This window comes from Conger conger, chromosome 1, assembly GCF_963514075.1.
Source record: "Conger conger chromosome 1, fConCon1.1, whole genome shotgun sequence".
Taxonomy (NCBI): domain Eukaryota; kingdom Metazoa; phylum Chordata; class Actinopteri; order Anguilliformes; family Congridae; genus Conger; species Conger conger.
The window spans coordinates 9,882,267-9,897,323 of NC_083760.1; the positions used below are offsets into that span (position 1 = coordinate 9,882,267).

Sequence of the window (15,057 nt, forward strand, 5' to 3'; positions counted from 1 at the left end):
AGCGGGTGTTCTATATTGTTTTATACGAACTTGCTGTTCTGAATTTATTCTGCTCTGTAGCTGAGGTAATATTTCTTTATTTACTTTCCAGCAACACTTGCTAAGAATGTAATCTCACCCGCTGAATTCGTGAGCGCCAGACTGAACTGACATGGTATGGTCTGTCGGGCACCGTCAGGTGGCTTCTTCGGTGTGTGGCACTAAATCTTTACGCAGCCGACACTGAGAACGGGCGGGGGGGTTAAAATTGTCCATTCGCTTAAACCCTAGTCGTCACGATTGCATTCCCTTGTTGATATGAAGAATGGGTGCGAGGGAAACGGAGATGACATTTCGGAGAGGAGTGGGGAGGAGGGGTGTCGGTGCTAGGGGTAGTGGGAGGGGACGGGACGGTGGGGGCGCTCAAAGTGTGCCTGCCATTTAAAGTCACTGCCTCTTGAAAGGAATGCCTGCTCCATGCGCAGTAAAACTTAGAGCGAGCTGTACCGTACTTTATTTTTAACGCGCTGGGTGGGTCAAACGGCCGTTGACTGGAATGAGTGGTGCGCGCGGCGTTTCTCTCTCTCTCTCTCTTTCTCTCTGTCTTCTTCCAGTCCCTCTCCCCAGCCCTTCTCGGTGCTCTGTCCTACCGCGCTGCGTCCACGACCCTGACCCGGACCTCGCCGGTCCCCGTGGAATTAGAACTGGCAAATAAATAACCGGAGATCAAAGAAGGCACCTGCGAAAAAGCAAACATATTGAACCACAATTAAAAAAATAACTCATTTAAATTTGCAGGTAAGTTTTTTTTTTGGATCATGAAGTTTTATTCGGAAGTTTTGACCGGTGGATGAAATTACAATGGCATTTTCCCACCAGATAGTGATCTGTTAATGCTTTGCTGATAGTTAAAACGGTATAAGTAGGCTAGCTATTGCATGTTTTATTCCATTTCTGTTGAGAGTAGCATTTCAGAAAGAAGATATAGGGTACGATTTGGTGAAGTAATTATTTGTTGCTGATAACGGTTGTTTCAAAAATGGTTTTCTGGAATGCGATCTTGGCAATATCTTGAAATAAAGTAAATTCAGATAAACTATAGAGGGTAACTTGCTTTTTCCTCTGTCAGACGCACGGTTGCCTATAGCTGTTTGTACCCTATTCGGTTTGACTCCTAATGTCTAATTCATAAGACATTATTATATCTTTAATTCACACAGAACTTGAGATTTTGGCTGGCTCTTTAAGAAAACACCACATGCCTAATTAGAAGAATTCAGAATGAAGAGTTGTTCTTTGTATTTTGTGTTTTTATAGTCATGTTTAAGTTATAGTATAATTCGTAACCTTGTCCGCAATGCAATCGGCACCTGTTGCACGATGCCAGGACTTCGGTTGCTTAAAGACATGTGTTCTCCTGTTCACGGGCTCAATGTTCCAGAATTTGCAGTGTTGTGGTTTCTTTGTTGTCTTAGTGTTTAATGTTATTTAGTTAATGGAGTAACGTGTAACATCCTTTATTTAATTGCCACGTAAACACGATAACAACACTTTTTAGCATAGGCCTATTAAAAAGAACAAAGTCACAGAACTAGGGAGGCATTAAATAGCCTTAGTATTATGATTCTTCTGTTGTTGTATACTTAAGTACACGCGTACATTAGGTGTGCGACAGTTTTGAGAACACGTGACTTGCGCTCGGCTCTCAAACAGCTGTGGGTCCTGGGCGCATGTGCAGACTGGAGTGGGCAAATAAGGGAAGCATCCTACATCTCCGCAGCTGCCTTGTTCTGATGTAACGTCCACGGTGGCCCTATCTATACAGTAAAATAAATAGCCTGCCCAGGTTATCTGCTTCTACCTGATTGGTGTTTTGAGGGACGTGCTGCAGGAATTAAAGTATGGCTCTTAAAACGTAGGCTAATCGCTAATGGAAGCTTTTACATTTTTATAGGGACATTGTCTTCCTTCGCACTGAAATGCATCTTTCCAGGCCACACAGTCGACAGGAACAGGGTTTATTCTCAAGGGGAAACATCTTTGATCTTTGATGTGTACATAACCTAATATGGATGTTACCCTGGGCTGTCTGCAGATATCTCTGTCTTCCAGGAGGACAAACAAAGGCAGTTTCATAAAGCATCTCACTATCTGCAGTAGTGATCACATTATCATCTCTTACACTTTCTTAGTTACACACACACACACACACACACACACACACACACACACACACACACACACACACACACACACAGAGCTCCACCTGGTATAGTGCAAATCTGACACAACTGGAATTTAAAGTCCAGTGCGAAGATTGTGCTCTTTCCATTTTTGGTTATCGAAACTGCCAGCATTTCTACTAAAAATAAACAAGGCTTCCCAGAATTCTCAAGCAGCTCCCAAACTGGCATCTCTTGAGTGTTTATATTCTGTCGAGACACTGCGTGGCCAGCTTCTGTGTATTCTGTGTATCCCAATCCTAATTCACTAGGACGTGTTTGAGTTTACACCAAAGGGTTTTTGGGTTGATTTTGTTTCATTCTCACTACTACACTTAGAAACACTCCAGTATCCTGAACCAATCTATGCCATTTACTATGGTGCACGCCCCATTCATGTGAAATTGGCCACACCCAACTCCAGGGCTCCACTATCACATGTAATCCTTCTCAGTACAGCCCAGTGAAGCTACCCTGCTCCTTCCTAAAAGGTGGAAGGCCCTCTGACTAGAACCAGTCAATAAACAGTTTGAAATCTGACTTAGGAACACTCCAGGGTAACAGAAATGTGTAAAATTCCAGGGTTCTATTAAGTTAAGGCAATTTGTTTTGATGGGGGTTTTTTTGGCTAAGGAGGCGATGTACCTGCACAAGGTGAATGGGAAAATGCTGATGATGAGTCCGCTGGGGTTTACTGAGAATGCTGAATCGAGTTGATCGCTATTACATTAGTGATATCAGGTGATTAAACACAGCTCACTGCAAACAATGTCTGTCTTAACAAGTGTTTTCAGTCGGGTAAGGAGACTTTTTTCTCATGTATAAAATATTACCTTGTTGTATTAAAGTGGAATTTTGAAATCTTGAAATCTTGAAATAAGATTTTATGTCTAAATATAAGACTAAAATACATATTGAGATTGACTATTTTTTGCTTTTAACAGAGCTTACATTATTCAGGTACAATAATTTTTTATAGCGTGATATTTTCTGAAACAATTCTGTTTAAGTACCTTGCTGAAGGGTACAATGGCAACTAACATCAATCTCAGAATTCCAAGTCCAGCTACCTTGCTGCTGCAACACTGTGCTTGCTGCAAATGTGATCTATTTTTAATGCAGTGGCACAATCAGATTTGTTCTTGCAGAGATTAACAACACTGGCTTTCCAGGGAATTCGACAGGTGTTTGCGCTACTTGTCAAATAGAAAAAACAACATTCAAGTGACTGTGTATTAATCACACTGATTTTATTACCTCCCAAAGCCACTATAGACGAGGGCAGACAGGAAAGACATCTGTAATTAGCGCTAATTTTATTTCACAAGGCTTAAACATGGCAGCTGTGTAAGGACTGAGGAGGGATTGCCGACCTCTCTCACTGCACAGTAAACTGCAGCAGTGGTCTCTGGTAACCATGGCGCCACTCCACGGTTTGTTTATCGGAAAATGTACTACCGTTTTTTGTTTTTTTTTCCTTCAAGACAATAGTTTACATGAATGACAGTGAATTAGGGCAGCGATCGTTTACTCAAGTCTGCAAGAGCGTCTGGTTTTTCTTCCTCGTCCGTTTAATCCTTTGGTTCCGATGACAGACAGATAGATCACTTGTTTTCCGTTTTTGGTCAACCTTTTGTCTCAGAAACTTGAAGCAAACAATTGTGTGGTGAGTTTCCATGAGGTGAACAAGCGTGTTGACCTCTTTTTTTAAAAGGACGGTTCTAAGTGTGTATGTCTTCAGGGTAGGACGACTTCCCTCCACTGGGAGAACTGCTATTGAGGGAAACCAGTCCTGTCTCTTGTTGTGAAAGAATGGTGGGGGGCCCTGGATGTGGGGGTTGGTGGTAGTGTGCTGGCCTGTTTTGTTCTGGGAAGTCAGCATTTGGCAGAGGCAGCTCTATCGGCGATGTATATTGAGAGAAGGTGCATCTCATTGCCTTTCGGTAGTGGAACACGGGACTTGAACATCAACAGCACCTGATTGGCTCAGCCAGGCTCAGCAATGGGTGGGGCGGTGGGGGGGGGGAGGGTGATTAGGTTGTGTGGAAGTCAGTGAAGTCAAATGTGTGAGTGAATGAATGAATGCAGCACATACCACTGTGTGTGTGTGTGTGTGTGTGTGTGCATTTGTGTACGTATGTGTGTTACTGTCTGTAAGTGTGTATGTGTGTGTAAGTCTGTGTAATTCTGTGTAAGTGGGTGTATGTGTATGCATTTGTGTAAGTGTGCCTGTGTGTAAGTGTGTATGTGCGCATGTGTGTGTAAGTCTGTGTGTGTGTGTGTGTGTGTGTGTGTAAGTCTGTGTGTGTCTGTAAGTGTGTATAAGTGTGTGTGTGTAAGTCTGTGTGTATGTGTGTGTAAGTCTGTGTGTATGTGTATGTAAGTGTGTATAAGTGTGTGTGTGTGTAAGTCTGTGTGTATGTGTCTGTAAGTATGTATAAGTGTGTGTGTGTGTGTGTGTGTGTAAGTCTGTGTGTATGTGTCTGTAAGTGTGTATAGGTTTGTGTGTCTGTAAGTCTGTGTGTATGTGTCCATAAGCGTGTATAAGTGTGTGTGTGTGTAAGTCTGTGTGTATGTGTCTGTAAGTGTGTATAAGTGTGTGCGTGTAAGTCTGTGTGTTTGTGTCTGTAAGTGTGTATAAGTGTGTGTGTGTGTGTGTGTGTGTGTAAGTCTCTGTGTATGTGTGTGTAAGTCTGTGTGTGTGTGTGTGTGTGTGTGTGTGTATAAGTGTGTGTGTGTGTAAGTCTGTGTGTATGTGTCTGTAAGTGTGTATAAGTGTGTGTGTGTGTGTGTGTGTAAGTCTCTGTATGTGTGTGTAAGTCTGTGTGTGTGTGTGTGTGTGTGTGTATAAGTGTGTGTGCCTGGGATGCAGTGCTCTGTCAGGTTGAGTGTGTGGTGATAAGGGGAATCCCACCGGTGGGTGGAGTCCGGGGGGGTGCGTCAGCTCCAGATAATGCCCCCCCTGCAGCCCGCTGATACAGAGGAGGACTGGGGTGACTGTCCCCGCAGCGTGCGGGGGCCGGGCTCCCCGACCGCGGCCCTGGGGGCCCCCCGTTTGTGCTGGCTTTCGGTCCAAAGGCGACGACAATCCGTCATTTTAACAAGTTGGTAATTCGGTGCTTTTCAGGTTTAAAGTGATTATTTAAACCCTTACGCCATATTATGTCAGAGATCGCTATGCATGCCATGTAGAATAAATGGCCCATGTTCATATTGCGCTGTATTGCAAAAAAGAAAAGAAAAGAAGGGAAATCAAGGATTCAAGGACAATGCAATTGATAAAAATATGCTTAGGATAAGTTACAAAATGACATGTGTTCAGCAAACTAATTATTAGCCTATTGATTTGTTTTATGTAATTGTTTGCAATATAGCGCAATAAGCACAATATGAATGGGATTTTATTCCTGAAGGCATGCATAGCTATTTCTGACGATACGCTTTAGCCTAAGCAGGTAAATAATCCTCTGAACATGAAGCACCTAATTAAGAAAAATTGACATCTTGTGTAAATTATGCGACTGCAACTGTGTTTGGAACAAAACCGGGTAAATACAAGCGGTCCCAGGACTTGGGTCGGGCACCTCCTTGTTAGATGGCCCCTGCACTCGCTCCGTCTCTCTCCTTTACCCATACCGAACCCGCAGAGGGGAGGGTACATCCGCGTTGTTAAAAAACGTAAACGTGAAATTATACACCTGTCAACGGATTTGAACAAAGCTCGGAGGCCGAGATGATGGCTGACAGCTCCCAGAGGGAGGGAGGCTGAATGACTCGCTGTTTAGTTCCTCTGACAGCCAGAGCACACAGTTATGTAATGAGAGAACAGATCCTCAATTAGAGCTGGAGAGATATATTTTTCGTCCGTTGGTCTCCATGGGAACCGGTTTGAAAATTCTCCACTCAAGCACAGAGATGCCACCTCTAGTCAGTCCATGCAAATGGGGAGCTGCTGGCACAGACAGAACCAGCTTCGATATCACATTCGACTTCTACAGCTGGCGTGCTATTTATCTTCTGCTATTAAAAGAAAGAGTGCATTTGTTGAAGCTATTTTGGTAATTTTAAGTTATTTGAGCTATTTCTGTCGACTCCTGCTGAGATATTTTACAAACTGTTCTGGATAAGAGTGTCTGATGAGGAAATTAAGGCTGTAATATAAAGGCTTGTTGTACTTCTGATCCCTTTTCATGAGACGTTTTTTTTTCTATTTCTATTTCAATTAGTTGTGTCTGTCGCTCAATTGTGGCAAGCTTTCAATAACCGCTGTTCGAAATTCAATCCACAAAATCAATGTTATATAATATATTATTATAAAATTTTATAAATAAAGTTATGAATAAAGTCCATCAGGAATCATTTGTACTCTATTAGATTTAAATGTCTTAAAAGCCAGAGTTCATTCAATGCTGAACATTTTGTTCTGCAGTTTTTTTTTTCCCCACAATTATTTTAATGGACCAATGTGTTGGTGGAAAGGAGTGTCTCACTAGAACTAACCGTACTCTGTCACACAGGGGAGATGGGGGTTGTCCCGGCTGTTCCCTGCACGGTGCTGATAAGAGCTCAGGAGTTACAGGCCACTGAGTGATAGAGCTATCAGAGCAGAGGATCCCACCCGCCATTACACACGAGTGTATGCACACTGACACCTACTGACACATTCACCCGCCATTACCCACAAGCTTATGCACACTGACACCTACTGACACATTCACCCGCCATTACACACGAGTGTATGCACGCTGACACCTACTGACACATTCACTCGCCGTTACACACGAGCGTATGCACACTGACATCTACTGACACATTCACTCGCCATTACACACGAGTGTATGCACACTGACACCTACTGACACATTCACTCGCCATCACACACGAGCGTATGCACACTGACACCTACTGACACATTCACTCGCCATTACACACGAGCGTATGCACACTGACACCTACTGACACATTCACTCGCCATTACACACGAGTGTATGCACACTGACAACTACTGACACATTCACCCGCCATTACACACGAGCGTATGCACACTGACACCTACTGACACATTCACCCGCCATTACACACGAGCGTATGCACACTGACACGTACTGACACATTCACTCGCCATTACACACGAGTGTATGCACACTGACACCTACTGACACATTCACTCGCCATTACACACGAGTGTATGCACACTGACACCTACTGACACATTCACCCGCCATTAGACACGAGCGTATGCACACTGACACCTACTGACACATTCACTCGCCATTACACACGAGTGTATGCACACTGACACCTACTGACACATTCACTCGCCGTTACACACGAGTGTATGCACACTGACACCTACTGACACATTCACCCGCCATTACACACGAGTGTATGCACACTGACACCTACTGACACATTCACCCGCCATTACACACGAGTGTATGCACACTGACACCTACTGACACATTCACTCGCCATTACACACGAGCGTATGCACACTGACACCTACTGACACATTCACCCGCCATTACACACAAGCTTATGCACACTGACACCTACTGACACATTCACTCGCCATTACACACGAGTGTATGCACACTGACACCTACTGACACATTTACCCACCTTTACACACAAACACATAGTGTACTGATATGTCTACCCACCATTACACACAAACACATACTGTACTGATACGTCTACCCACCTTTACACACAAATACATACTGTACTGACACCTACACCCACCTTTACACACAAATACATACTGTACTGACACCTACACCCACATTACACACAAATACATACTGTACTGACACCTACGCCCACATTACACACAAACACATACTGTACTGATACGTCTACCCACCATTACACAAAAACACAAAATTTCACTGAGACCTCCACCAACATTACACACAAACTCAAAATTTCACTGAGACCTCCACCCACATTACACATAAACACAGACTGTACACCGTCATTACACACAAACCCTTCTCCACCCACATTACACACAAACACAGACTGTACACCATCATTACACACAAACACATAGCACATACTGTGCAGATTCCTGCTCGGAGCTGAGAGACTTTGAGAGACACCCAGCGAGCGGGCACACCACCAGCAACCTGATGCCTTATGGGACGGGATCGGGTGCCGAAAAGGACAGGAAGGGTCAGGCCGTGTTATTCCTGACAGAACCCCGCTCCACTGTGTATGCTTTTAATGTCCCATACCCTACATTCACATTACGGTACAGCTCATCCATTCAGGGGACATTTTCTTCCACGACCTAGAACAGAGAGAACTGTGTGAGCTCCGGGAAGGACGGTGATACAGTGTACATGACAGAGACAGTGTAACATTACATTACATTACATTAATGGCATTTGGCAGACGCTCTTATCCAGAGCGACGTACAGTTGATTAGACTAAGCAGGAGACAATCCTCCCCTGTAGCAATGCAGGGTTAAGAGCCTTGCTCAAGGGCCCAACAGCTGTACGGGTCTTATTGTGGCTACACTGGGATTCGAACCACCAACCTTGCCTGTCCCAGTCATGTTCCTTAACCACTATAGTTACGGTGTTACGGTTAAGGTAACAGTAACACTGTAACTATGCCAACCCAGAACCTCCACACAGTCAACGCGGTACCAGGCCTAGGTTCAAATAGTATTTGTTTTGGATTCAAATGCTTTTCTGCATTTGACTATGCTTGCCTGGTATATTGGAACAAATGCTCTCAGGCAAGATCAATGGAGCACAGAAAAGTATTAGAATCCCAAAACAAATGTTACTAATGTGCATCATCCCTGTCAAATAAAGTAATGAGTCAGATAAAAATGAATTGTTTTGTCGTCTACAGTGCCCTTCAGAATCAGAATCAGAATCCTGATGATTTCGTTTTCGGTCTGCCTGTTTCAGATCCCCCACCCCTCCCCACAAGTGTGAGAGCGTGTGTTTCTGAACTTCACCCCTCCACTGCACCCCACCTACGCACCAGAAGCGCCCCCCCCCCCCGCCCAGAAGCCCCCCCGGTCCGTAGCTCGGCCCAGCAGCAGCCATGACCTCCACCTCCACCACGGACTTCGACAACGCGGAAATCACGCAGCAGTACAGCCGTGTCAACACCCGCTTCGAGCTCTCCGAGGAGGAGCTGGACAACGACAACAGCTCCGCGCGTCTGTTCGAGCGCTCCCGCATCAAGGCCCTCGCAGGTGAGGCCGCGGGACGGGCGGGGGGTGTGGGCGGGGGGGTGGCGGTGTTTGTGTGTCTCCTGCTGAGATCTGAGGGGGGTATATCACAAAGCAGGGGCCTGTGCCACAAAGCAGGATTACTGAGTTGGGGGGATAACTGCACTAGGTAAACCCTGGACGCTGCTTCAATGTGGAACACGGACTGAAGTCAAAAGAGCGGTTTGAGGTTTTACGGTACTTTGTTCAGTTGTCTCAGTAATCTTGCTTTGTGGAACCGGCTATTGAGTTAGTCGGAGTAAAACCTGGAGCAGCTGTTTTTTACTTCAGTCCGTGTTCCAGTTTTGGAAGGCTTCCGGGTTTTTACTCTGTGAACTTATCCAGCTAACTCAGTAATCCTGTGAAACCCTGTTCCACAAAGCAGGATTACTGAGTTAGCCAGATAACAGTAATCCTGCGTTGCGATATACCACCCCTGCAGTGTCTTCTGGGCCTGACTGGCTGTCCATGTCCATGTCTTCTTGAGCTGTAGACATCTTATTTGTGTATGCAGCAAGTCGTGGGGGGGGGGGGTCTGCCCTGTGTGTTGTTGCCCATGACCCCTCAGAAGTACCTGTGGGGGTCAGGTTAATGCATACAGGTGTGCATAGGCGCTGTCCTTCACTGATAAATAAACAGACACAGTGGCTCCTCCCTCCTTACACTGAGACCTGTGAATAATAAGGCTCTTATTGGATTCACATTCCTCCCCACCCCTCCATCGGACACCACATTTTTGGAACTGTAATGCAGACAGGATGCGCCTTGTTTAATTCACTTATCTCCCAACATCGTTCCACACTCCCTCTCGAGCTCCCGTGTGGATCGATGCCATTACAGGAGCCCAGAATGCATTTGGTGTATCGTTTACCGTACCGGGGGGTGTGAGAGAGCTCTGCTGGCTTTGAGGTCTGTCCTGGAACCAAATGCAGTATGCTCCTACAATATGAACTGCCCCTCGTTACAGTTGGGTATTGCAAATAAAGTGAAGGTGTCATTTTAAAACACAGATTTACCTTGGACATACAACTACCAAGAGTAGGAATCTCAGTGTTGTCACAAGTCAGTGTTCTAGAAGTCTTCTAGCTTTCAATCGCCAGTAGCAATTGTGCCATCAGCATTAGAATGCTCAGTTACGAATATTCTAAGGTATTTGTGACCTCACGCCTTGAAGGGTTAAGAACGTGGAGCTGGGCCAGGCGGCCATCTTGTTGAAGCGGGTGTTGAATCCAGTGTTGACCGATGCCAGCCACCCTGCAGGGTGTAGCGTGCGTCCAGGGAGGCGGCTGTTTCAGTGAGTGTGAGTGTCTTCGGCGCAGTGCAGCTGGGGCTCTGCAGAGCGAACGGAACGGAAGGGCTAGCTGGCAGGCTGCGCTGCAGACGAGACGTGCGCTCGTGTGTGTTTACCGCCGGATCGATGAAGGAGGAGGAGGAGGAGGAGGAGACGACGCCGGCGCTGGGTCTGACCCAGGAACACAACTGCGCGAACTGAACGAAAAACAATCTTTCAAAAAAAACTCGGAAACGTTTTTCATGGAAACGGAAGCAGCGCGGGACAATATGAGCGCGTAACGCCGCTAAATCCGCCCTCTGAGCCAGGACTCCGCTGGAACTGCAGCACTCACCTTCACTCTCACCTGGGTCGCGGCCTCCGGGTCATGTGACACTGCGCTTCTGCTGTAGCCCCGCCCTCTGTTTCCAGCTCGCACAGTTGTCAGATAGTCACACGGCACCCCCACACCCCCCTTCCCCCCCTGCCCCTCGATCCCCACCCTGTGCATGTCTGGGAGCCCTCCGGCATAGTCAGAATACCTCACTGACGGATCTGGACAGCTGCCCCCCCCCCCGCCCCAAAACACCCACCCCCCGGTTCACTAACCCCTGGGATAACTACAGGAGCTGGTGATCCCCAACATACATGTGAGGGTCAGTTTTTTTTGGGTGGGAGGGGGGGCTGGGGTCTTTAAATAGTGTCGTTTCTGAGACTGATGCACAGGAACATGGTCTGTAAGTTTAGGGGAAGGCGGGTGGGGTAGGTTAGGGGAAGGAGGGTGGGGTATATTAGGGGAAGGAGGGTGGGGTATGTTAGGGGAAGGAGGGTGGGGTATATTTCTCAGAGACTGATTTTGGCAGGGAAGGGACAACGTTAATAAGCTTCTCATGGACTTTGGTTTCAGCTCCACACACCTGCCTGAAGCATGGCAATGGGATGTGTGTATGGGTGTGTGTGAGTGCGTGTGTGTGTGTGTGTTTATATGTGTGTGTGTGCACATACATGCGTGCGTGCAGGCATGTGTATGTGTGTGTGTGAGAGAAAGAGAGTGAGTGTGTGCTTGCGCGTGTGTGTATTTTTATGTGTGTGTATGTGTGCACAGAAATCACCTCTGTCTCTTTAAGTGAAACCATTGTTTCTCTGTGTGGGAGTTTAGGTATTCAGTGTTTTCTAGTGTGCTGATGTGTCTCTAATGCAATCAGGGTTACAGAAACCCTTTCTCTGAAGCATTATCTTACATTCATTAGCTATAAGCAATATGCATGTGCTAACATTTGAAAACCAGCACACACACACACACACACACACACACAGATAGGCACACACTTAAGCTTGTCTGCGCCTGAATTGAGCCGAACGTCCTGCCTCCTTCAGAGCGGTTGATGATGTAAGTGAGGAGCGGTGTGGTTGGTCGGCGGTGGAGGGGAGGCAGTCAGTAGCGCACACATTCAGGGACGTACAGCACGCATGGCTGGAGCCACGGAGCGGCAGACCTGAGTGAGCGAGCCTGGCCGCCTGGCAACCGTCAGCCGAGCGCGGAGCGAGGAAACGGGAGCAGCGGAAGACAGAGGCGCGAAGAAAAGAAGAAGAAGAAGAAGAAGAAGAAGAGGAGGAGAGGCTGTGAGGCGGGATGAGCAGCCCCTGTCTCTGCCGCGCTCCGCTGTGCCAGACCCGGCTCTCCGAGGTCAGCCTCGGCCTGAAGCCCGGCAGGGAGACGTCCGCCCGCCCGGTGGGTGGGGGGAAGGAGGTGTCCGCACGCCCGGTGGGTGGGGGGAAGGAGGTGTCCGCTCGCCCTGGGGCTGGGGGCCGGGTCGCGGGGCAAGGAGGGGGCCCCAAGGAGACCCCCAGCCGGGCCGCGGGCGGGGCGGGCAGCCGGAGCAGGAGCACCCCTCCGGGGCTCAGGGCCCAGCGGGGGGCGGAGGGGCGCCGGGGGGTCCGGACGGGGGCGCGGGGCAGACCGGAGCCGGAGCTCCAGCCCATGAAGAACGGGACGGTCCGGGGAATTGCGCCACCTGCCCAGGCGCACGGGGTCTCGCCCTTTGCCCCCTCCTCTTCCTCCTCCTCCTCATCCTCAGCGTCCTCCACCGGCATGCCGGGGCGCAGGAGCCCCCCCCTGCCCCCGCCCCCATCCCGAAACATGAGGCGCGCCCGCTGGCTCAGCTACAGCGCCTCCAACATCTACAACTCCATCCTGGACGGCCGCTTCAGGCAGCTGCAAGGTACCGTCCCGGGACAGAGCCTGAACCCCAGCCCTGTGCAGGACGGTGTGTGTGTGTGAGCGTGTGTGTCTGAGTCTGCGTGTGTGTGTGTGTATGTGTGTATGTGTGTCCGTGCATGTGTACATGTGTGTGTGAGTGTTTGTGTGAGTCTGTGTGTGTGTGTGCATGGGTTTGTGAGTATGTGTGGGTGTGTCCCTGTGTGTGTGCAGGAGTATGTGTGTGTCCGTGTGTGTGTGTGTTTGCGTGAGTCTGTGTGTGCATGAGTGCGTGTGTCCGAGTGTGTGTTTGTGTGTTTGTGTGAGTGTATGTGAAGGGAGAGGATGATGCTTCACCTGCAATATTTACTTATTTATTTAGCAGAAGTGCCCCAATTGTTTGCTGAGTTGGTCTTGAATATTTCATGGTGCAAATGCCTAAATCAGTCTATGTCTGTTTTTCCCCAGTTTTATTTTGGTTTACATATTTATTTGTTAGGGATCCGTGACATTTTCAGAATATATTTCAGTATATAGTGCCTTTCTTAACGTGATGACTGTGCCTGTTTGGGGCATACTGAGCATGTGCGATCTCTTGTGTGAAGGTGGCCCCGTTCCCATCCTCATCCGCTTACCTAACCCTGCAGGGAATCCTTGGCTCCAGATCTTTCACAGTAATCTAGTTTTCAGACTTTTTTTTTTCCCTCCTGAAGGCTTCATTTAAGTTTCTCTTGAAAGCCATATTGAACTAGTTTGCCGAATGATAGCACTTGAAGTGATCACAATGCTGTGCGATGTCTGACTGTTGAAAATGTGTACGTTTATTTTCAGGAAGCTCAAATTTTACAAATATTACACAACGTGATTAATATTAAAATAAAAGTGCTGTATTTGGGGTGCAACCTTCGTTGTGGACAGTAATGAGGTCAAACCCCCAAACACAGGTCCAACCTTTCCTTTGCAAAATACCTGAGGCGGGTCTAACCCCTTCAAAAAGCTAACGCTATAACTGACCTGTCAACATGAATCTGTGAGTGGCCAGCACCCAGGGGATTCTGGGACGTTTGTCAGTGAACAGGCAGGCTGGGGTTGATGGGTGAATGAGGGTCAGTAATCAGGTGAGAATGGATCAGATGAGTAATGTCTCCACTTCTACATTGTGTGTTGCAAAAGAAGTATGTTGTTAGTTACATACGTTTTGGGCATTTTTGTGATAGAGTGAATTGACAGTGTTAGCTTCATGTAGAATGGCATTGCAGGTCTCTGTTCAGCCTCTTAATGGTTAAATGAACAGCCCAGAAAGCAAAACGCTGTGTGCTGAGTGTAGAGATGACTTCGAGCTGAAATGCCAGTTACCATAGAGACTTTTTGTTCCAATTAGCAACTCACTGAGCTGTTATATGCATACTTTATATTCATGTAAGGAAAGTGAGACATTTCCCAAGCAGGTACAGAAACAATAGTTTTTGTGAAACTGTAAAAACAGTAAAAAGATTTATTAATATTTCTGTTTAGGGTTTTTCAAAAGGATTTTTGATACATTCTGTTTTCACTCCGTTACCAAGGCAATATATCCTCACCCCGTTACCAAGGTGTTCTCTCCTCACCCCGTTACCAAGGTGTTCTCTCCTCACCCCGTTACCAAGGCAATATATCCTCACCCCGTTACCAAGGTGTTCTGGCCTCACCCCGTTACCAAGGCAATACATCCTCCCCCTGTTACCGAGGCCCTCGGCCCTAACCCCAGATCTCCAGATCTGCAGTTCCTCAGCCTGGACCGGAACACACCGGGCCTGAAATGCACTTGCAGTAAGAGCTGACTCTCAGAAAAAAACAAGCAGGTTGCATACAGGGAAAATCCATCAGTATGAATAAGTCATGTGGCTGTAGTTTGTGTTGTGAGCTACGCCTGAGATCTCCGAGATCCTGAGCACAGAGCAGAACAGGGCCAACGCCTCTGTTACTGCTAAAAGCGCCGAAAGATGAGTCTACCCCCTCAAACTAAACTCCACAAGGAGGAAACATGGCCGCTATCTAACAGCAAAAGGAAGCATCTCCACTTACGCCACGTCAAGTGTTTCGTGAGGACAAACCAGGGGAGGTTTGTGGTCTTTGGGCCTCAGATATAAAGTGACACTGGAGGTAAATTTTTCT

At 47.3% G+C, this 15,057-nt stretch overlaps 1 protein-coding gene across 1 annotated transcript in view; it reads left to right on the forward strand.

The window, feature by feature from the left end:
- The first annotated feature begins 399 nt into the window (after positions 1-399).
- sptb (spectrin, beta, erythrocytic) overlaps positions 400-15,057 on the forward strand; it is a 45,547-nt gene continuing 30,889 nt past the window's right edge. The window contains 2 exon segments of the mRNA XM_061249482.1: positions 400-777; positions 9,129-9,421. Coding sequence (XP_061105466.1) covers positions 9,268-9,421 — 154 coding nt within the window. The 5' untranslated portion in view covers positions 400-777; positions 9,129-9,267.